Source organism: Mauremys mutica, chromosome 14, assembly GCF_020497125.1.
Source record: "Mauremys mutica isolate MM-2020 ecotype Southern chromosome 14, ASM2049712v1, whole genome shotgun sequence".
Taxonomy (NCBI): Eukaryota; Metazoa; Chordata; order Testudines; family Geoemydidae; genus Mauremys; species Mauremys mutica.
Window position 1 is genome coordinate 11,422,166 of NC_059085.1, and position 24,589 is coordinate 11,446,754.

Sequence of the window (24,589 nt, forward strand, 5' to 3'; positions counted from 1 at the left end):
AGATTATTCTTAGGTGCACTCACACCGGGCACAGGGAACCATATTGGCACCGTTAGTTACAGCCAAGACCCACAATTTAATCCCTGAGCAGTCCACCTCCCATCAATGGCATCACTTGTGGAGTAAGGCACTACTCAGTGAGTAAAGGGATCAGACTCTGACCCTGAGTGGTGAGTGAAAACAAGTTTGATGCTTTATAGCCTCAAAAGACAAAACACTCAACAAAGCTGATGGAAAGAGGAAAGAAAGTGGCAGCAGCAACAATACATGAGCGAATCATAGGACTGGAAGGGAGCTCGAGAGGTCATCTAGTCCAGTCTCAGTCCAGTCCCTGGACTGATCCCAGGGTCCCAGCTCCACTCCACAACAGATCTCAAAGCAATTTACAAAGGAAATCCATATCCCCATTTTACAGATGGGGAAACTGAGGCACAGGGAGACAAAATGCCTTGCCCCAGTACCCAGCAGGCCAATGATAGAGGTGGAATAGGACCACGGGTCTATTGTGTCCCAGTCCAATGCTCTATCCATTTTTTAGGTTCTCGTGAGTCACTGATACTTTTACAAGTAATGATTTTCAGGATCCCATAGCTGATAAAGAGGTTTAACGTTTGCATGTTGAGAATAAAACACCCACACACCTTTTTATCCAGTTTTCTGCCAGCCATGCTCAGAGTGATCACTCTGTTATCTGACAGCTCTTGGGCAGCTATCTGAAAGACAAGAGAAAGTTTTATTTATTTTTAGAATGAAAATTAAATTCACTGATTAACTGCACAAGAGATTCCAAAGCCCAAACTATGAGAGAGCACGTAGTTTGTTTAATCGTTCACTATTTAGAATGAGATGCATCACTACAAGCTGCACAAGACCTGTTCTCAAATAAACTCATTACATAACCTAAAAATACAGCAAGAGTTAGGACTAATACCACCGTTGTCAAACTGTAGGTAATTTTACCAGTCCAGACACAAGGCTATTCCCCCCCGGCCTTTTACTATAATTGTTAATGAAAAAACAAAAAAAAAAGACTATTGAGTTTATAAAAACCATCATCACGCTCGTCACTGAATGGAGAAATTTACAAGGTTGATTTAGACACATGACCCATAATTAAACCATCTGTGGCCCTGATCCTGCAATTGGATACAAACGTCCGCAGCCATTTGCCCATATGCAGCCCCACTGAACTCAGACAGACCCAGTTGCAGGATGGGGCTCCACATGTTGCTACTAGGATTCAGAAGGAACCATCAAGGCACTTTTCTTCCCCTCCACTAGTCCTCATTAGTGCTGCTCGGTGTCTTTGAAATCTAGTCTCCTTTACCCCTATAGCCTAGACATACTGGTTCTTTGTTGCACAGCTGCTGAGTTAGCTCAGTCCATCCGCCTAATGCTTATTTCCTGCCTCCTGCTTTCCCACTCCACAGATCTGACCAGATGGCGGACTCCCTCTGTTCTCTAGTCTTCCCACGTCACGCTTCAGTACAACATCCATAACGCAAACATTGCGCCCATTTGCAAATGCAGGTTGGGCCATTTTCTCTTTTGCCCCATTTAGATTTCACCCAAAAGGCTTCTGTGAAATCAAACTGGTAGAACGAAAAATAATTCCATGGGAATAATACGGCTGGCATCTATGCAATGTGTTGCATTCCCCCCCTCAATTCGCCTCCTGCCCTAGCCTTGGAAAAGTGACATTGAAAATAGCTTTTTTCCTCCAACAAGCTTTGCTTCCCAAAATGTTTAGACTGAAAAACAGCGAGTCATGGAGCATCTGTTGGGCTTGACCCAAGTGGAGCTGGTTATCATCATCATAAGAACATAAGAATGGACATACTGGGTCAGACCAATGGTCCATCCAGCCCAGTATCCTGTCATCCGACAGATCCATCATCCCCTGTCGTCCACTCCCAGCTTTTGGAAGTCTGAGGCTTAGCAACACCCAGAGCATAGAGTTGAGTCCCTGCCCATCTTGGCTAATAGCCATCGATGGACCGATCCTTCCTGAATTTATCAGATTCTTTGATGAATCCAGCTGTAATTTTGGCCTTCACAACATCCCCTGACAACTAGTTCCACAGGTTGACTGTGTGTTGCGTGAAGAAGTACTCCCTTTTGTTTGTTTTAAACCTGTTACCTGTTAATTTCATTGGGTGATCCCTGGTTCTTGTGTTACGTGAAGAGGTAAGTAACATTTCCTTATTCACGTTCTCCACACCAGTCATGATTTTAGAGACCTCTGTCATATCCCCCCTTAGTCATCTCTTTTCTAACCTGAACAGTCCCAGTCTTTTTAATCTCTCCTCATATGGAAGCTGTTCCATACCCATAAGCATTTTTGTTGCCCTTCTCTGTACCTTTTCCAATTCTAATATATCTTTTTTTAGATGGGGTGACCAGAACCACAGGCAGTATTCAGGGTGTGGACGTACCAGGGATTTATACAGTGGCATTATGATATTTTCTGTCTTCTTATGTATCCCTTTCCTAATGGCTCTTAACATTCTGTTTGCTTTTTTGACTGCTGCTGCTCATTAAGCTGATGTTTTCAGAAAACTGTCCACGATGACGCCAAGCTTTCTTTCCTGAGTGGCAACAGCTAATTTAGACCCCATCATTTTGTGTGTATAGTTGGGATTATGTTTTCCAATGTTCATTGCTTTTCACTGATCAACATTTAATTTCATCTGCCATTTTGTTGCCCAGTCACCCAGTTTTGCAAGATTCCTGGGTAACTCTTTGCAGTCTGTTTTGAACTTAGCGATCAGGAGTTATTTTGTATCATCTGCAAACTCTGCCCCCTCGCTGTTCACATAAGATCATTTTTTCCAGATCATTTATGAATAGGTTGAGGCTTTCTGAAAGTCCAAGTACACTATGTAAACTGGATCACCTAGTCCACGTTTGTTGCCCCCGCCTCCCCCAAACAATTTTAATAGATGGGTGAGGCATGATTTCCCCTTACAAAAGCCACGGTGACTCTTCCCCAACATATCACGTTCGTCTGTGTGTCTCACAATTCTGTTCTTTACTATAGTTTCAACCATTTCCCCTGGTACCGAAGTAATCACCAGGATTGCCTCTGCAGCCTTTTTAAAAAATCGTCACATTAGCTATCCTCCACTCATCTGTACAGAGGCTAACACAGTTAGTCGTTCTGTAATTTCATGTGTGAGTTACTTTAGAACTTTTGAGTGACAACCATCAGGTCCTGGTGACTTACTAATGCTTAATTTATCCATTTGTTCCAAAACCTCCTCCACTGACATCTCAATCTGAGACAGTCCCTCAGGTTTATCACCTAAAAAGAATGGCTCAGGCGTGGGAATCTCCCTCACATCCTCAACAGACCAATGGGAAGAATTCATCTAGCTTCTCCGCAATGGTCTCATCTTCCGTGAGGGCTCCTTTAGCACCTAGACTGTCCAGTGGCCCCACTGATCATTTGGCAGGCTTCCTGCTTCTGATGTACTTAAAAAAAAAGTTTGCTGTTAGTTTTTGTGTCTTTTGCTAGTTGCTCTTCAAAGTCTTTTTTGGCCTGCCTAGTTCTACTCTTACCTTTGAGCTGCCAGAGTTCATGTTCCTTTCTATTTTCCTCAGTAGAATTTGACTTTCAATTTTTAAAGGCTGTCTAACCGCCTCTTTTGCTCTGTTGTTTAACCATGTTTGCACCTCTTTGGCCCTCAATGGTTTTTTTTAATTTGGGATATTGAGGGGATCACCTCTGCTAACTGCTCAACGGCGCCTCCTTGTGGCTCATCCGGGGAACGAGCTCTGCCACCTGGTCTGATGCCACTTCCTGCGGTTACTCAGCCCGTCATTCCGCTCACTTACTCCGTGGCTTCTCCTGCACCAGGAGCTGCAGCTCTTTTCTCTTCATGGCTTAGCCCTCCGGCAAAGTCACATTAAAGTTCTCCCCCCCCTTCCAGGGTAACATCAACGTCTGCTTCCAGCCGCCTCTAAATGGGCCACTCCAGTAGTGACTTGTAGGGGGACCCGGGCCCACCCTCTACACCAGGATCAACTTCTGTTGGCGAGAGAGACTCGAAGAAGAGCTCTGTGAAAGCTCAAAAGCTCGTCTCTCTCACCAACAGAAGCTGGTCCAATAACAGATATTACCTCACCCACCTTGTCTTTCATTAATGTCACACAAAAGGATCCTAGACATTAGAGAGTTAAACCCTACTGGGTCTTCTCTGCAGATGCGAATGGTTTCCCCAACCGTATCTATGACTTTGGGTAGGATCTGCATTTCATTCGTCATCCCGGCACTTGGGATGTTTAAATTGATGCAAAAGTTCAGTTCCTGCTCCCAGCCAGATCAATCAGATTCCTCACTGGCAAACTTTCTAACCTGCTTTCAGGTTACGAGGCTATCACGGGGCTGACCTGTCACTAGCGTAAGTCAGTGGACACCAATTTTCACCAGCTGAGGACCTGGCCCCCAGGGCCAAAACCATCCATTGTTGCTACTCAAGTTATATCAGGCATGAATGTAGCCCAGCACATAATGAGTTCAAGAGGCATCTTTCACCCTCCTATAAACTGAAAAACGGCTTTCACTGCCAAACACCAGTGGGCTGGTTTTGTCTGGAATATGTTCTAATGTGTTTCTTGGTATTTTAAGGAAGGGAACATTTTACAACAAAAAAATACAGTCATTTATGTTGCCAGTGATTATCTGCTGTTTTTTAGAAAAAGCTTCATCCTCCTCTAAGAGCTGTCCCCCTCCCAACCCATCCTCTTCCACTGCACCCTGCTGCCTACCGCTACCTCCAACGTTCTGTGGGTATTACCAGGCATGACAAACTCCAGGCGTCACTGTGGCAGTTCGGCAGCAGAGCACAGGGGTATGAAACAGCAACTGAAGACATTCAGGCTCCAGAGAACTCAGAAGGGTAGAAATACACACATTTTGATTTGTATTAGTATGATAATATTTCAGAGCATTCCCCGATGCAAGATCCCTGCACAAGTATTTAGGAGGAAGCATAATCACATCTAGGTCATTACGAAACTTGGGAAATCAAGGGACAATTTTCATCAGAAGGAGCAATCAGAGGACTCTTACTGCTTAAGAAAAATGCAGAGGCAGTAGAGAGTTATAGCCTGTCATGTCTCTTCAGACAGCTGGGACAGAGCACCATTTATGGCCTCTGAATAACTATTAGAACAAAGCACTTTAAGTATAGCCCTCTGCTCTAGGAGACAGAGACAACACGCACGCTTAGGGAGATGCTGACTGTATTATGGTATATGCTGAACTTCCTAATACCAAAACATGTTGTGTGTGGTTCAAGGGCACTATACGGCCCAGCACAGAAGTGGAGATTTCACGGCAGAAGCACACAGGAGACCGGATGCTTCAGGAGAATGGACAGAACGGTCAGCGCTGGCATGTTTCGCAGTGTAAGGACACCCGTGGATGGGTCAGTTGCAAGGACTGAACCCGGGACTTCTGGATTTAAAAGCATTAATGGCTCTAGAACCAGGCCTGTATGTCTGAAGTGACAGCAGAGTCTGATCAGAGCCATCAGAGGGGCACCAAGACGCTGTTGGTTAGTGCATTGCAACAGGCTGCCTGCAGCTCCAGGGAGGAGATGCTAAGCACAAGGCTGCTCTCTCATTACCGTCTTTCATCCTTCTCAGAACCAAATACGTCACTCTCTGCCCTATACAGGCAATGTCCAAGGCCCAGAGCTAGGAGGGGGGTGGGTCATTCCTATGAGTAAGGCGCCTGGAAAGCTGATGAGGGCTAAAGAGAGGGCTTTAAGAAGAGGCCGCATGCCTTAATGGCTAAGCCATCAGGCTGAGAGTCAGGGGACCTGGGTGCAAGTCCTGGCTCGGTGACAGATGTGTTGTGTGACGTTAGGTAAGTTGCTTCCCCTTTCTAATGTGGAGATGATAACAGCGGGCAGAAGATTAAAGAGTCTAGCACGGAAGGCCCTACAGGAGGGACACAAAGCCAAGGCAGGGGCTGGAATTTCGGCTGTACAACGTTCGTTCCTTTGCTGATAAGGCCAAGCCCCAGGAATGACCCTACACCATGCGCACAGACTCTGCAGCAGGGCGGGACTGGCAGCTGCTCCCGAGCCCACTGTGCCGTTTAATCGCACTGTATCTTTTGCTTGTTGTCTCCTCGTTCCCCTTTCATTTTGCGCTCGCTCTGGGCCCATGCCAAGTCTGACTCAAAGCACCGCAGCTATTAACAACCCAACAAGCGACGGCTCGTGCTTCGGAAGCACACACCTTTGCAGCAGAGAGGTTCTGTTACCAGGCAGCCTTATCTCCTCGGATAATAGGTGAAGCTGCAGAAGTGAGTCTGGTGACTGAAATTATTTTACGCCTCTTCCCTGCCCGTGCTTGGGGGAAAACCTCCCACATAATTAACCCCCCTTCCACTCTACCTACAAACAAATTCAGATGGTCTTTCAGCTGGACGTAGGGTCCACGCTCTGATTGCGGTATGAAACTCTTCGCACAAGAGTCAAGCGTTGTACATAGCTTGGTGGAGAATTTACCCCTTTCCCATGACCATCCATCCTGTAGGCACACGGGGGCTCACCTCTAAGTTTTGCAAAGAAGGGCCCTTGGAAATTTGGCCTCTGTACTCAAAGGAGGGATGCTCTGGTTGAAAAGACTTAGCACCCCAAGAAAAAGCGCTTGACAAAATGTTGGGGTCATTGGCTCATTAACAGAGAGTGGGAGGAGAGAGCAGGTGACCCAGCACCAGTGAGGAGTGTGTCGATGGCAAAGTGGCTCACTCCGGAGAGTGGGAGGGTCAGAGACGTTTGCTTCATCCCAGTTCTGAACGGTTCTAAGGACTCACGAGCAGCAGCTCAAGTGACCTGGGCACTGCACATCCCACTGGGGGGCTCCGAAGCAGCAGCACGTCTCGGGGGAGCCTTCACTTACCAGGAAAACCTGCAAAGCTGTCGCAAAGCACTTAGCTTAGCCTGCATGGAAGGGACTTTTTCTAAGGGGGTTACCGGGATGGGAGCTGTGGTCTTCCTTGTGAGCCGTGTCACGGAAGGGCAAGGAAAGGGGGCACAGAGAGGGGTGAATAACTCACAGGCGCAAAGCAAGCGATTCAGGGGCCTTGGATGGAAAACCTGGCGCTTTCCCTGCTCAGGCCTCACTCCGAGCACAATAGCCACCACATCCCGCTGTGAACGGGAGGAGGGGGACTCCCCAGGAGCAGTACGTGATGGAGGAGATCCTGGCTCCATGCAGATGCCTGGAACAGAGCATGAGGCACCCCTCCCGCCGCCAACTCCACTTGCTATGGCTGGGCAGAAAGTTTCTCCTCCCCACCTCGGCCCCCAGGAGCGATGACCCACCGAGGTGGCTTTCGTTCTCCGTTCTGGGGCTTCGTGTGCCTCGGCTGCAGCAACGCTGACACCTCCAGCCCCTGGCACTGCCGACGGTCCAGCCACACCAGCCTCCAGAGAGGCATGAGGCCCCTACATCAAAAGATGAGACCAACCAATATTGGACTAGGGAACAGCCTGGATCGTAAACCCCTCCCGGCAGCCCCAGACACGGTGCTGGGCCTTTCTAATATTTATAAATAGGTCAGAGGGGCAGGGGTGGGGGGTTAATATCAGTAATTTGCTGATTAGTACATTGTTTCACTGATACAGGAGTGAGCAGCCATTGCATCGACTGGGTGGTGCTTTCATCCGGGACCCCGCAGCACTTTACAAAGGTGCATTAGTCTTATTGAGCCCCTTTTACAGGCAAGGGAAATGAGGCACAGCAAGGGAAGTGCTGAAAGCCCATCAGCTGTTTGGCGGTGCCCAAGACACCAAATATTAGCACGTCAGCAGTGACAACTCAAACTGCAACAGGTGCCGGGGCAGAGATCTGAATCCATATCTCCTGCCTCCCAGGGTCATGGAGTCCAAGGCCAGAAGGACCACTGTGACCATCCAGTCTAACCTCCTGTGCGACACAGGCCAGAGACCTGCCCCCAGATAATGCCTAGAGCAGATCTAGAAAAACATCCAATCCTGATTTAAAATGGCCAGTGATGGAGAATCCACCACGACCCTTGGTAAGCTGAGCACCTTAATCACCAGGCTAGAGAGACGCTTGCTCTTTGGCCCAATGAATATTTATTTATTTATGCAAAATGGAACAGCTTGGACAGCGGAGATGGAGATCAACCCATCCCCGAATGGCCGACAGCCTGACGGTTAGGCTGCTCAACTGGGGGAGGGGAGAGCTGATTTCAAGTCCCCAGGGATTCAAACTAGGTCTCCGACATCCCAAGCGAGTGCCCTAGCTAAAGGGACAAGGACGCTCACACTCCTGAAGCTGTCCCCGAACAACTTCAAAACTAATCGGGCCAAGTTTGCAAATAATTTCCGGTTGACCAAGACTGCATTTTTTCAGCAAATAAAACGATTAGTCCAAAAATGGTTGCCCAGCTGTAGGTTAGAGGAAAGCACTCTTGAAAGGATGAGCTAAGTGGATATGATATCTAGATCCAAACACAATAGGTAGAATATGCTGCTCAATGCACCGGGTACAGCAAATCTCAGCCACATCGGTGAATAGGCCAGGGATGTCCTAACACACAGAGGCCGACAGGCCCAAGATGCATGAGATACCGAAAGTATCTCTGTCCTGTTTGCAGGATTCAAAACTATTTCAATGCATGCACAACCCAAATGAACAGCTGGGAATCCCAGATATCCGAACAGAGACAGTAATACCTTGCATCTCTCATGATTCCTGGGATTCCTTGGGATTCTCAAAATCACAATATATGCACATTCCCTTGCAAGTCCCCTGGCTCCGGCACTTGTAGAAAGACGCCCACGACTAAACAAGCCAATCTGCTCCTGCGCACAACTTTCTAGTGAAATCAGAGGGCGAAGTGGCTGACAGAGCGACAGTGAAAGGGCTAAACAATCCTTTATGTCTATGTTGCAGCTGATGTATATTTTCCCTTGATAATGACCAATGAAGGAAAACAGAAGCCTGCTGCCCATTCTGCTAGGCTAGATCATATCCCTTCTTGACAATCCAGAGGTACCAGTCAGAGTATTTCAGTCCCATATTTGGCAGTATGCTACAATGTATTAGGCCCAGTTTGAGACAATCCGCGAGGCACAAGATACAGGGACGTGTCAGCCAGAGATGCTCTTCCCAAAAGCAGCAAGAATAAATCAAAAGGACAGATCAGCATGTATTTCTCTGAGCTGAGCTACAGGGAGTGTGCCCTGAACTTATTCCAGATCAACGCAAAGTCAAGGACTGGAGAGTCTCATTCAGTAAAGAAAAGCACAGGTAATAAACCCAGCCTGAACCGGACTGGTGACACGGGTTAGTCTAACTTGCTTGCAGTCATCTGGGAGAAGGGATCTGCTGCACGATACAGTGCAGAGGCTACTGGCTGATGTAACATCATCCCAGCTGGGGGGTCTGTTTGCCACATGCCAGACTGGCCTCTAGTTCTGGTTCTTTTAAAAAACAATAATGTATGTGAGTTTTGAGCTGACGAAAGCACAGGATGGACTCTCCTAGAGATCCAAGTTCTCTGGTCGCTCCTGAGAGGTACCCAGCATTGGCAGCAGACGGGACCCAGAACTCTAAGGCATTCCAGTCTCCATGGCAGGTCAGTCTTGGCCTTTTCCAAAACCAGTGCTTTTTGTGATGCCTGTTCTTGGTGTAAACCTGACCCTTGCTGGATGGGGCTGGCTCTCTTTGGATACAGGCAAGTCTCATCTTATGCTGGGGTTACGTTCCGCTATCAGCGCGTAAAGCAAAAATCGTGTATAATCAAAATTACATTGAGTGTAATGGCGGGCGGAATCGCCCGCACTACAGGTACAGTATTTAAATTGTTATTTTTCTCTTTTTTGTTTTTGTTTTTTTGCCAACCGCGCAAAGCTGAATTTGCGCATGTTAAATGCGTGTAAGATGAGACTCGCCTGTACTTCAAAAAAATCCCAGCACTGGAGCTCAGGGATGTGAACCTCTGCCCATTACTCCGAATTAGACCTACCAGAACAATAGAGAGCAGCAGACACATTCTGCAGGCACTCTCCTCTTAAACACAACATTAAAATAAATCTCCTTCCAACACACTCTGCTAGAAGGTTTCCCATTAGATTCACGCACGAGACCTCCGTTAGCTTCCTTTTGATTCTCAACATCATCCCCACACATTGGAAATTCTTCCACACCCGGAACACAAGGGAAGAGCCTTTGTCAATGCACAATTTGCAACAGCCACTCAAATCTTTGGTTTCCAAGGACAACCTTATCACACATGGGACACTTGGCATGGGGCCATTTATTTTTTAAAGCAGCTTCTTTAATCATCTGAATTTCTCTATTTACTCTAAACATGATTTAGGCATTAAATTCCTTCCCCTCGACAAAAACCTCAAGGGCCAGATCCTTTTCAGTGGCCCTTCGGTCTAGCCGTTTAGAAGGTGATTTCAATTGCTATACACTTAGCAGTAGGCCTGTGTGAACACTGGACTGGGATGAACATTTTCCGACTAATATTTGTTAGAACGTTGGAATCAATCACTCCAGTCGTATTTGCGTTCCCTTTGGGTCTGCCTTCCCTGAGTGTCTCCACCGGGTATTGCTGGCACCAAAGCTTGCGGAAAGCAAACCTGAAGTGCCCACTCTCAACCGCTTGCAGAAAGCAAAGTTAAAAAAGCCTAATTCCCGTGAACGATTACACCGGAAACAGAACGAGTGAAGAGTTGCACTCAACCAACCAGATCACTTGTGAGCAGAGCTGGCCGGGAATTTTCCCGCCGACAGTTTCATTGGATAATGCTGGTTTGTCAAAACTTGAAATGTTTTGCAAGAATGGTTCAGGTTCGATGGACTTTTGCCGAGAACCCTGCCCGGCTTCCTAGTGGGGTCCTGGGGAACATGGGATTACAGGATCCGAAGCTCCACATCAGAACTAAGTCAAATTTTGAAATATCCTAGGAACCAAAAATCCCAAGTTTCAGCCAGTTCTACTCATGATACCTAGAGTTCCCAGCTCTGATGCCGACAAGCCTCGGGACATTGGTCAAGTCACTGGGGGTGGACATTTCAAAAGCACCTACGTGATTTAGGGGCACACATTCCCGTTCCTTGCAGTGGCACAAGTATTATGAGGATGCTGGTGCGTTCCTGAGTGGAGAATAGCTCAGGATGTGTGAGAATTAACAGGGATTCTGCTCCTCAATCACTGATGCTTCTGTAAACCTTGTCCTTATACTCCATGTTCCTCAGTTCCCCCTTCGTAACATAGGGAAAATAACTGCTCATGAGACAGGGGACGTGTAACGTCTGGTTAACGTTTGGGCCAGCGCTTTGAACATTTGAAGCACTCAAGATAACTAAGTGATGCCATCTGCCAGTGGACCTTCTATAGCCACCTTACTTACCCACCCCAACCCCTACCCCCACTCCTGGACTGGCGATTGGCTGCGCACACATGAAGATCTCTTCCGACACATTCAATAATTCCTTTCAAGCTGCTGATCGGGAAGGGAGACGAAAGCCCTCCACAGCACAGTGCATTCGCATGGGGTCAATTTGCATAATGAAGCAGCCAGCAAGGCCGCTAGTCTAGTCGGGCAGAAAGGAATGTGGAGATTCAGACTCGGCAGGGGACCCTCGGACGCACACAGAACCGGAGGAGCAGCAGGAGGGCTGGCAGGACTGAAGCAGAAAGAGCTCCCAGACAGCAACCAAGAGCTCCGAGAGTTAAAGGAACAGCCCACTGCCTCAGCATCGACACTAACCTAGCCCTGCTCTATCTTCCATTAAAGACAACTGCTCTCCATCGCCTTAGGAACACCCAGAAATATGGGACTCAAAACCTGGTAGAAGAAACAACCATATTCCGAGATACCTGGGATATAACTCGTGCTAGTGTAAAAGCCAGGTAGACAGCGCCTAGTCACTGAGCAACTACTCAGGTAACATGCTGGCTCAGGGTTCTGTGTCACTTCTTTGCAGCTGGCCCAGAGGATAAGAGCCTACTACTGCTAGCAGAGTTAATCCTTTAGGCCAGGTCTACATCACCATATACTTCAGCATAACTTATGTCGCTCGGGGGTGTGAATAAGCCACTCCCTCCCCCAACTGACATAAATTACACCAACCTAAGCGCCAGTGTGGACACCGCTATGTTGGCAGGAGAACTTCTCTCGCAGACATAGGTACGGCCTCTCGCGGGGGTGGGTTTATTATGCCGCCTCTCCCATCAGCACAGAGCGTCTTCACCAGATGCACTACAGCAGTGCAGCTGCACCGACGTAGCGCTTCTAGTGTAGACAAGTCTTTAGTTCAAGTGGAAGACGCCTGTGCTGTTTGTGCTGAAGATCCCAAATTCAATCCCCACAAACATGGTGGTGGGGGAATTTATATTAAGAAGGAAAATCCAAAGAGACACGACCAGCATTTGACATTAACATCTCCTATAATGGTCTTAGGTACTTCTAATGCATTCACCACTTTTACAGAAACAATACTTTCTTTAAAAAGTTAAAGGGATACCACAGGTGCAAACTTTATGTTTTGTGCAACCTAATGTTTACAAGAGCCAAAAACAGTAGGGTGTTTTCATGTTACTGTTTATGTGGAAGATTATTGCATTCCAGTGTTTGCCATGCTAACACTGCAACACTGTTTAAACACTGCAGCATTATGTATGAGAACCAGAAAAAGAAACTGACTAGAAGCAAAAGTTAAGTTTAAACTAGTTTATTTTCACCACCCAACCAGATTTAAATGCAAAATAGTAAATTACATAAATTGTACAAAGTGAATTAGACATTTAAAACCCTTTCAGTTTTAGTAATCCAAGGTATTAGCACGACAGAAGGAATTATTTTTTGAAACAAATGTGTTTTTTTAAACTTGACAAGTGACCCTTTAATCTGGCTCAATTCTTCCAAAGTAAGTGCCAAGCGCAGGGTGGGGAGAGACTTAATCAGGAAAGACAAATGAATTATGTACTGCTCATTCATTTTCCCATTGCATTTTCTTTCGCCTTTTTAAGATTTTTTAAAAAGGCCCCAGAAGCGATCCTGGCAACTTCAGTACCAGGCAAACTGCTTGAAACTATAGTAAAGAAAAGAATTATCAGGCATGTGGGGAAGAGTCAACACGGCTTTTGTAAAGGAAAATCATGCCTCACCTATTTATTACAATTCTTTGAGGGGGTCAACAAACATGCAGACAAGGGTGATGCAGTGGATATAGTGTACTTAAACTTTCAGAAAGCCTTTGACAAGGTCCCTCAGCAAAGGTCTCTTAAGCAAACTAAGCAGTCATGGGATAAGAGGGATGGTTTTCTATTGGATCAGTAACTGGTTAAAAGACAGGAGACGAAGGGTAGAAATAAAGGGTCAGTTTTCAGACTGGAGAGAGGTAAATAGTGGTGCCCCCCAAGGATTTATACTGGGATCGGTGCTGTTCAACATATTCACAAATGATCTGGAAAAAGACAAATGGGGAGGTGGCAAAGTCTGCAGGCGATACAGACGTACTCGAGATAGTTAAGCCCAATGCAGGCTGTGAAGAGTTACAAAGGGATCTCACAAACGGGGGAAACCGGGCAACAAAACGGCAGATAAAATTCAGTGTAGTTAATGCAAAGCAACACATATTTGAAAACGTAATCGCAATTATACATACAAAACGATGGGGTCGGAGTTAGCGGTTACCACTTAAGAAAGATCTTGGAGTCATTGTGGATTGTTCTCTGAAAACATCAGCTTAATGTGCAGCAGCAGCCAAAAAACCCATCACTGTTAAGAACCATTAGGAAAGGGATAGGACCGTAAACATGAGAACGCCACTATAGAAATCCATGGTACGCCCACCCACCTTGAATACTGCCTGCAGTTCTGGTCACCCTATCTCAAAAAAGATGTATTAGAAATGAAAAAGGTACAGAGAAGGGCAACAAAGCTGATAAAGGGTATGGAAGCTGTTCCATATGAGCAGAGATTAAAAAGACTGGGACTGTTCACCTTAGAAAAGAGATGAGGAAGGGGGAATATGAAAGGGGTCTCTATAATCGTGACTGGTGTGGAGAAAGTGAATAAGGAAGTGTTATTTACTCCTTCATATAACAGAAGAACCAGGAGTCACCCAATTAAATGAATAGGCAGCAGTTTCAAACAAACAAAAGGAAGTATTTCTTCACACAATGCACAGTCTGAGGAACTCTTTGCCAGAGGATGTTGTGAAGGCCAAAACTATAACTAGATTAAAAAAGAACTAGATAAGATCATGGAGAATAGGTACATCAACGGCTATTAGCCAAGATGGTCAGGGATACAGCCCCATGCTCTGGGTGCTTCTAAGCCTCTGACTCCAGATGCTGCAACTGGACAAACGGGGTGGATCTCTTGGTGATTACCTGTCCTCTTCGTCCCCTCTGAAGCACCTGGCATTGGCCACTGTCAGAAGACAGGAGATTGGGCTAGATGGACCACTGTCTGACCCAGTATGGCCGTTCTTATGTTCTTTTAATGTTAGCAAAATTCTGTTACCATCTTACCAGTTTCTACAGTGAATAGCAATACAGACTCACTGCAGCAGCCACACTTAGCCATTCTGTAGCACTGTTTAAAACCAGTCTTAATTTCAATACCCTTTAACCACCTCACATAACATAGAAGGAAAAGCTCGTCAGCTGGACTGTTGTCACCCAGCTGAAAATCTGACAGAGCTCAGATCTAACATTTAGAAGAGTCAATGGTCAAAAACCAGTCCTAAATCTACCCTCTTCGTGTAAAGAAAGGATTGCTACATATACCAACAATGGGAAAGCCACCACCTGGGGGGAACTGTGCATCAGGCGAGAGATGCTGTTGCTAAGAGACCTGTTGCTAAGTTGTAAGTCCTGTCCTCTTACTACAAATAAACCCACTGATTATCAGCACCACAATATAATCAACCCCTTTATCTCAGTCTGTCTCAGGGAGGCTTGGAGAGAGACCATGTGCCTAACAAGAAAAGCATATTACTTCGTACGTACCCAGAGATTTAGATTTTGTTATTTCAGTGCCCCAGGCCCATTGTATTAAACACTGTACAAAAACGCAGCAAGAGGCAGTCCCTACCCCAAAATGCTTACAGCCTAAACAGACAAAAGCTACGAGAGGAAATGGAAGCTCAGAAAGGTGAAGCGACTTGCAGAAAATAGAACTCAGGTTTACGGGGTCCCAATCCAGCGCACTATCAAGCGGACCGCACTGTGTCTATTATCTATAGTCCCACACAATATATATAATAAATCAGTAACTGTACCGTTATCATCCCCTTTCCAGCTGGCTTCCCATTTCCCAGAAGTAGCGTTCTTGTTATCTTCTTGCTTGAGACAATCTAAGGAAGCCACAAAAAAACAGAGATGTAATGGTCTAAATGATCAAAAACAAAGTGAGGAGGAACTGATCACGGCCTAAATTAGCTAATTCCGGTGACATGTTCACAGTCGCACCTTTGCAAAATGTATCTTAAAAGGGCCACAGAGACACAGTCCTTGATTAATGTCACCATCCTGACCAATGCACATTTGCATCAAGTTCTTCCTTCCCAGAACTTTTTAAAAACATAGGCCTTGCTCCTGCTTTATGCAAAACACCATTGGCCCCTCCTAAAGTCTAATGGCGTGTGCTCGGCAGCTCACAGGACTGGGTTCTTAAACGATATATTCAGGAAAAAAGCTCACCCCACTCAAAATGCAGCTGTCTCTACGGTGGAACGTGGCACTGGTTAAATGGTGCACAGCAGCACTACCCAACACTTTAGGCCGAGTGAAAGAACACTGTACTCAATTCAAACTACGGGCCGTATCCTCAGCCAGCGTAAGTGGGCACAGTTCTATTGAAGTCAGTGGAGCTCCAGTGGTTTGCACCAGCATAGGATACAGACTTACTTTTTGAACTCCTGCTCCTTGTTTTAAATAACTTCTTAGAAGCATGACAGTAACATTCCTTTCTCTGCCAGTTTGCTCTTCCACTGATGACTGATTTCCTCACTATCTATCTAAGGACCCAATCCCGCAGAATACTTGGCAGTCCCAAACTCCTGTCGTTTTCAGGGGCACTCTGCATTTTGCCTCAGCAGATCCCAAACGAGGAGCCGCGCTGATCATACTACGAAGTGGAGATATATTGGATAATTCCCAGTTCTCTTCCTAAGAAGCCAGAAAACAGCCATTCGGAAGCTGAAATAACCCTCTGCAATCTACTTAGCTGCAATACGGCATCATGTGTAATTTGAGCACTAGCAGCAGCATCAGAGGGAAAAATTCACTTAGTTAAAGTGCTTTCCTGCAATTTCCAGCTCCGATCCTAGGCTAGAGCAGTTTCCACCCAGGTGAGATAAGAGATGGTGGCACAGGTCTAACTGGATTTTAATCATGGATTCTCAGTAGAGCTCACCCCCCTCCGGAAGACAGACCTCTCCTCTAATCGAGGAAGGAGACATTAAAGGCAACAAGTATCAGAGGGGTAGCCGTGTTAGTCTGGATCTGTAAAAAGCGACAGAGAGTCCTGTGGCACCTTATGGACTAACAGACGTATTGGAGCATGAGCTTTCATGGGTGAATACCCACTTCGTCAGACGCAACAGTAAGGGCTGGTCTACCCAGAACATTTACATCGGCATAGCTACATCCCCTAGCGGTGTGAAAAATCCACACCCCTCAGAGTCGCAGCTATGCAGCAGACAGCATTAGGTCAATGCCAGAATTCTTCCATTAACCTAGCGACCGCCTCCTGGGGAGGTGGATTCACTGCTGTGATGGAAGAACCCCTGCCGTCTCTATAGTGAATGTTGACACTGAAGCGCTGCAGCCGCGCTGATGCAGTTTGAAGTGTAAACATAACCTAAGTCACAGCCAGGTCTCATCGCATCAAGGACTACAGGATTTTCCTTACAGGACCAGGCCATCATTCCATCTAGTCTGATATCTTCGCTCCAGCACTGGCCAGAAGCGATTGCTTCAGAGACAGGCAAAAAAAAAAACCCTCAGTGAAACTAGGCATTTATGCAACACTGCACATCGGGGTTAAAAGTTGCTTCCTGACCGAGGCAGGCGGTCGGCTTGTGCCCTGAAGCATGAGATTTGATCATGCCTCATAGTTTTAGTTCGCATGGCTGCAGAGGTGGTTGGGGTCATGGAATGAAACAGTCTTCCCTTTAAATCCAGCCGCGGAATTAATGAGGTGCAACAAAACACTCCAAGCTAATCTGACAGAGCTCTGACGCAAAAGGGAAATTAAAAGGGGAAGTTAAATGCTTTTTCTAGTAGCTCTTCAGAGCCAGGTTATCTGTACCTAAGGCAGCTTCCTGTCCCTTCTAATAGCTGCCCGGACCTCAAAACTGGGCAGGTTTAATAAAACCCTACAAGGGCAAAAAGCAGTGATCAAAATCCAGTGAAAGAAGCCACCACCCCCCTCAGCTGAGTCCGTGAGCCTGACACTCCACTGCACTGCATCTTGTCTAGTCAGTTACACCAAAGCAAGTGTTGCCACTCCAATTTGTCCCCATGGTTATTCTGGGCGGCCAGATCATCACAACAACAACAACCTGTTGTCCACTGCGAGACCATCAAGAGCCACAAAGCAATTGTGCTTCAGCAAGACGCCCCAGTCAGGGGCTGGATTCCAGCATTAATCCACCAGGTGTAGAACACACACAGACAAGTTAACTGGGTATGGCCAGGAGCTCACGGCCTTGTTGCAACCCTCTCTTTATGGCTGGAGGGAAGGGCGATCCCGAAAGTTTTCACTGTAACATTGGGCCCCGTTGGGGAAAAAAACTTGAGAGTCACTGACCTTAGTTAATCAGAACATCAGCTGGAGCTCAGACTAGTTTGTGCTGAATATGTCGGGTGTTTTTTCTTTATAAGAGGCTTTGACAGAACTGATCAGAAAAGTTTTCAAGGGAATCTAAGCAAAACAGGGTGGCTTTTTTTTTTTTTTTTGGAGGGGGTATTGAAACATTGCTGGGGGGCAGGAAAACAGCACTCGGAAGTGAAAGTGACTATGAACAAAGGGGAAGTGACTGGACTGAAGTCACCCTTCAAGCGGAATGATTTGTATTGTGGTAGTCCCTACAAACGCCAATCGGGGATGAAGGCCCCACTGTGCTCATTGCTGTATGTGTAGGCCAGGCCGACTCTAGAAACCCTTGCCGATGTAGCTACATGGCCGGGGTGCGATTTTTTGCAATATTTCTGTAAGGTTTTTCCAGCAGTGTAGCTGCAGTTATACCACCATCAATGTGTTTTTGCCCGTGTAACTTATTTCACTTGCCGAACCGGTATAAACTATACCGGCACATGCACTTTTTTGCTGGTATAAACTGTTTCTAAGCTAGCAGGGCTTGCCAGTAGAGTTATACCAGCAACCCTTCTCTTGTGTAGCCCTGGCCTTATGGAAAAGGCAGTCTTGCCATCAAAGAGCTTACAGTCTAGGCTATAGCAGGTGGATGTGGAGGTTGTGACGCTGGCAGATGAGGTGCCAGATCACGCCAAGGCCCTTAGATCTCAACTGAACTCTGACAAATACATAGCGGGGACCAGTCTGGCTCACCTGTGTGTTAGTATCCTTAAAATAGGTATTAGAATTATAAGAATGTGTTTAGTGATTAGACTTTAAGGCATGCAGCAATTTACAAGCATTTCATAATCTCACTTATAACATCTGTAGCCCGCGTTATAAAAGGAATATTTAAGAGTTTGCATGGCAGTCCTTTGTAATGGTGTAAATCATCGAGTGGAAGAAAGATGTTAACTAGTGTGACATGCCACCTTCCAGCAGAAGGTGTTACTTCCTGCCCAACAGAGAAGGTCCATCAATGCCAGGCGAACTATTGGGGAACATCAAAGAGGACAAAAGACTTGATTGCTCTCTCTCGCCCCCCAGGAAGAGGAAACACGCAAGTGAATTCCCTTCCATCAGCTGGGAAGGCTGGTCAGAGAAAGGGAATAAAAATCCCTAATAAGAAGAAACTCTCTCTCTGCTGCTTGGGCTCTCGAGGGCAAGGTTTTCTAGGCAGAAGCAAGAAATCCCCAGTGTTTAGCCTGGGTTAACCCTAAGGGACACAGAACTTGCTTATTATAGAAGCTTCTATTACCTTTTAGAACTTAAGACGAACTCATTTGTGGGTGTGTGTTTACTTGCTTAAACCTTGTCAATAACGGTCTTATTTCCTTTCCCTAGTTAATAAATCTTAAGATGGTTTATTATAGGACTGGCTGCAAGCATTGACTTTTGTGTGAGATCTAAGCTGCAATTGACCTGTGGTAAGTGACTGCTGCTTTGGGACTGGGAGTAACCTAAATACGGTTGTGAGTTTTGGTGTAACGGATCCTTCTGACTGAGGGAGGCACGCAAGTGTCTGCTAGCTGCCGGGGTGCAGCGTTGCTGTAGCCTCACCGTGCCCAGGGTGCAGGAGAATTCTCCCAGGAAGTCATGCTCATACAGCTGCATGCTCGACTTGTCCTGGTCAAAGAGAGCAAACTTCAGCTTCTGCACTTCTTCAAAGTGGTAATCGACGATGAACTTCTTGGAGAAGGCTGGGTTGAGGTTATTCACGGCTGTCTCTGTCCTGTCGATCTGCAATTAGAGAAGGAGTTTGAGCAAGTGATCAACAGGTCTACCAGATATGTACAAGCTGTATCCACCCCATCACTCACATAGGGCTTGTCTACACGGGGAGTTATTCCTAACGATTCCTAATTAACTTCTTCTGTGTGGATGCTGTTATTCCGGAATAAAAGTGCCTAACTCTGAAAGCTTAATCCACTTTGTTAATCAGGAATAGCGATTCCACTTTAAAATCACACCCTACCGTAATCCAAATTAGCTTCTCTGTGTAGACAAGCCCTTGCACCTGCTCCCCTGCCATTCAGAAACCCCGCAGCAATTATTAACCAATGTTCAAAATAAATACACAGCATTCAGGATATACATCGCAAGTCCATGGTACTCAGCACATGAGAGACAGGACTCATTACACTGGAGAACTGAGGTTCATGAGGGTGAAGTGCAGAAATGATGAAATCCTGCTCTGGTCCTGGGGCCAAAGCACAGGGCTGCAGTGCATCTCTGCTCCACGCTACAGGCTTGATCCAAAGCTCACTGAAGCCTGCAAGAGTCTCTGCGTTGACTTCAGAGGGCTTTGGGACAGGCCCTGTTTGCACATTCCACTAGGGCCCCGGGATCAATGTACATCTCGCGCCTCCTGGAACCCGGACCTCCCCCACCTATGCCCTTTGCGCTGGCACAGAGATCCCGTCCATAACAGCAGATGCAGGGGTCTCCACAGCACATGTGCTCAGCCAGGACCCCTTCTCTAAGGGCTTAAACTGCGCAGAGGGGCTTTCACTGGGCTCCCTCACCCGAGGAATTTCACCCCAAGTGGGTGTGCCATGGTGCACTTAACCCGCCCGTACGATTACCTCCGCTGCGCCTGGAAGCAGAGCATCGGCACGTGTAAGTGGTCAGAGATGCTCTCATATATCCTAGATGTTTTCAAGTCGGGCCCAAGCTACTGAAGCTCCAACCTATGAGCCAGAAAGTCTCTGCCAAGGAGCAACACCACAAACAAGCAACAGGTTCTTCCAAACTCAGAGTGAGGGGTGCAGAGCCCTCCATATTTCCTCTGTCTTCTATTCTCCAGGGCTGCCAGAAAATAAACTCATTACACTCAATTTCCATGGATTTAGCCCAGCACAATGAAGGACAATATGTTAGCAGGAGATGGCTGGGAATGCCGATATTCTCAAGTACCACCACCGAGGTTTGCTGTCCAAAATAGCCCCCTCTTAACAATAGAATCTGGGGTAGGGTGAACGAGGGATCCTTTGGAAGGTGGCGGGGGTGGTCTGGGTAGATGTAGCTACCTATTAAAGCAGCAGGTGCCACTTTCTGGCTGGTAGCCTTCTGCGTTGTGCTGTGTTCTTTGGATTTCACGTCCACGCCTTGACGTATTTCAAACTGAAAATCTTTGAAAGGAAACCGATTTTCCATAACCTCCCTGCTGCTGGTTCTCTGCCACAGCTGCTCTTTGGCATCCCCGCATGACTTGGGTATCTGTGGAACGTTAGGATGTAACCTAACGTCCACCCTGGTCCACCCTCAACAGTGCGCTAGCCAGGGCTTGGCCCAGAGCAGCTTCCAATGTATTGTTAGCTTCATAACAGGCTGAGGTCGGGAGCAGCCCCAGCGCAACCTGCCGGGACATAACCCTGCCTTTCACAGCAAAGCTAGATGTGGTCTAGATGTGGCACCTAGATCTGTATTTGGGCACCCAAAATAAGTGGCCTGATTTTCAGAAGTGCTAAGAAGCTGCCTCTTATTTTGGGTGCCAACTTGGACGAAGTTGGCCGTAACACCCATCACCTGGATACAAAGGTGCCGTGTGTGTAAGAAATGTGTATAACTTGCTACTAAGCCGGCATATTATTAACACAGAGACTGGTGCGCTAGTTGCTCCTGCAGCAGAAAGGAGGGGAGATGGGTCTCTTTTTGAAGGAAAGAGCACGGTATCTTTTTTGTTGATCTGTGCAATTACATCGCACTAGAATTACTGTCACCTCTGTGCTAAACTCTGGATTACATGCACGCCCAAGTCAGAATTCCCCTCCCATCATGCAAGCTTTTTACATCTGCCTGTTTCTAAGGAACATGTACAACAGCAGCAGAAAAAAAGGGCCTGAGCTGATATTCAAAGGCACAGCCTGAGCATAGGAAACGGCTGGTCACAAGCCAAGCTTTGAGCATCTTGGGCTCAGCGCACTCTGGAGACAGGCAGGCAGGACATAACCCTGCCCTGCTCTCAAGCAACCAGAGGGGTGGCTGCAACCAAGGGCATTAAGTAATGGAATAAGACGGGGACACATTCTAGATCTCTTAACGGGGAGGCAGCTTCTAGCAACCAGGCTAAAGTTCTTCTGCTTAGTCTCCTTACAGGCTGACTCTGTTCACCGAGTGGCTGGAGTGTCCATGATCTGGGGCAGAGAGAACTAGGGACTGGGCCAGCGGAGGGCAGGCAGACAACCCCCTAGACCAGCCAAGTGTGGGGAGAAAGCTCAGGCTGATGTTTGTTTTGCAGTGAAGTTGCCAATGAAGCCAAACTCTAAGTCCTCCTCTTCCCATCAGGGCCGCCCAGAGGATTCCGGGGGCCCGGGGTCTTCGGCGGCGGGGGGGCCCTTCCGTTCCGGGACCCGCCGCCAACGTGCCCCGAAGACCCGCGGCGGGAGCCCCCCGCCGCCGAATTACCGCCGAAGCGGGACCGCCGCCGAAGCGCAGCCCGGTCTTCGGCGGTAATTCGGTGGCGGGGGGTGGGGTGTCCCCGCCGCGGGCCTTCCGGGCACTTAGGCGGCGGGTCCCGGAACAGAAGGGGCCCCCCGCCGCCGAAGACCGGGCTGCGCTTCAGCGGCGGCGGGTCCCGGTCCCGCCCCCGGCCCCGACGGTCCCGCTCCTCCCCTCCGCCCCCAGCCTCTTACCGAGCACGTATCCGGCGGGGCCTGAGCTCCGTCCCGCTCAGAGCCGCGTGGTGAGGGGGCGGGGCTGTGAGCTCCACGCCGAGCGGAGGCAGCTGCCCCACCCCCTCCCCACGGCGCTCTGAGCGGGGCGGGGCTCAGGCCCCGTTGGAGCTCCCAGCCCCGCCCCGCTCACCACGCGGCTCTGAGCGGGACGGAGCTCAGGCCCCGCCAGAGACGTGCTCGGTAAGAGGCTGGGGCTGGGGCTGGGGCCGGGGCTGGGGCCGGGGCCGGGGCCGGGGCGGGACCGTCTCTGAGCGGGGCGGGGCTCAGGGGCCCCGCCGGAGACGCTGAGGCTCCAGGAGAGGGGCGGAGGCGGGAGGCAAATTGCCCCCTTTGCCCCCCCCTCTGGGCAGCCCTGCTTCCCATAAGCCTCGGCCCCTGCTCCCCATCTCCTAGCTGAACAGGGCTTATTGAATATGAAAGGGCCCCTTGGTTCTCCCTGGCCCCCAGTTCACCTTCTCTAGGGCTCACACACGGGGCTTTTTTCATTTTTCTTTTTGGACAGACCGGCCATTTTCCCCCTGGCAAGTTCGCACTGTTTGAAACGGGTCACTGGGAAGCAGCGTAAGCATCGACTGGTCACTCGGGCCCTTCCTGGGTTCCCAGTGCCAGGTGTTCTCGCTGGCCAAGAGGCCAGGCTGTCCCGCCACTCACGGGCGTATTCCAGCCTCGAGTCCCTGGAGGGGGATGACCAACTCTGCCCGAAGTCTCGGGAGAGCACTCCCCATGGAGAGCTCAAAGGGCTTGAATCGGGTGGGGAGAAGAGAGTACCCGAAACGCGGGCCCATCTCACGAGGCTGTCCCCTTGCCTGTAACAGCATGTAACCATTCCCTCCTGCTTGGAAGCTCAGACCAACACTGGCATCCGCTCAACTAGCTGCTGAAAAAGCTACTGTACGTTTTGTTTTCATTAACGAGCTGAGCTGCACTGGAACTCACCCTACCAGAATGGCTGGGAATGAAGAGTGACAGCATCTTGGCATCACCGGCTAATTCTCCTGTGCCCGTGCATGCCCCAAAACACCACACACAATGCTTGAGGTGAGTTTGAACTTGGTTCCAGCCGGTGTGCGTTTGAGCCCAGTCACAAGGACTGGCAATCAATTGAAGGATTGCAGTCAAACAACAACATATTGAGTCGGGGGAAGGAGCACAGGGGGGTGATGCAGGGGATTGTGCTGGGTCTGGTTTTCTACAAGGTCCTCTCTGATCTGGGAGAGGGAGTAGACCGAAAACGGCCGAGGCCCAAAGCTGAGAGGGATTACAAACACCAGGAAGGACAGAAAAATCCTATTAAGGAAGCTGGGGGTTGGCGAGCAAATAAAACCAGATTCAATGCAGAAATACACGCAGGAAGAAATAACCTGAACACACTGACAGTGGGAGGGAGAAACACAGGAAGCAGCAATGGAGCACGAGAGATCCTATCCCATGGGATACTGAACTCTAATCTCGGGACTTCGTGATCAGAAACATTCTCTCTGCTGCAATGAGACCTAGAGACCTTGACTGATCCTGCAGCCCCACTGGGCCAGGCACTATATAAACATAGTGAGAACGACCCTGCTCTAAAAAGCTGATACTCTCACCAGGCACGGACTGAGAAAAACACATTTCTACAACGGGGGAAACGAGGCACAGAGAGATTGAAGTGACTTGGCCAAAAACACCCTGGAAGTTTGTGGCGAAGTGAGGGATTGAACCCTAATCTCTCAAGTCCCTGTCTAGCCCCTTAGCCACAAAACCAGCTCTGATGATAGAGACAAACTAGAGGACGTTCAGAGAAGAGGCTCAAAAATGCTTCCGAGAAGCTAACGAGGGAGATTAATGAGTGAAAATACAAAGAGCTCTGTAAGTCTAGCTTGGCTAGGCAGCTGCTAAGTGGGATGTGAAGGGTGTATAACCTGATAGCCACCTACGAAGGTTTCCAGGACGTAAGCGCACAGGAAGCAGAGGAATGAGAGTGGTACAAGGACATTCAGCAAGGGATACTGGGATGAATTTCAAAAGGGGGAATCTGGGCTGATTAAAGAGACTTGT

The 24,589-nt window shown here is 48.1% G+C and overlaps 1 protein-coding gene across 5 annotated transcripts in view; it reads right to left on the reverse strand.

Annotated features, from left to right (window-relative positions):
- Positions 1-24,589, reverse strand: part of CPNE2 (copine 2) — a 171,353-nt gene that overhangs the window by 79,970 nt on the left and 66,794 nt on the right. For all 5 annotated transcript variants that reach the window (XM_044987115.1, XM_044987116.1, XM_044987117.1 and 2 more), the window contains 3 exons: positions 19,437-19,616; positions 15,298-15,372; positions 642-713 (listed from right to left, as the gene is read on the reverse strand). In XM_044987115.1, coding sequence (XP_044843050.1) covers positions 642-713; positions 15,298-15,372; positions 19,437-19,616 — 327 coding nt within the window. The remainder of the gene's footprint in view (positions 1-641; positions 714-15,297; positions 15,373-19,436; positions 19,617-24,589) is intronic.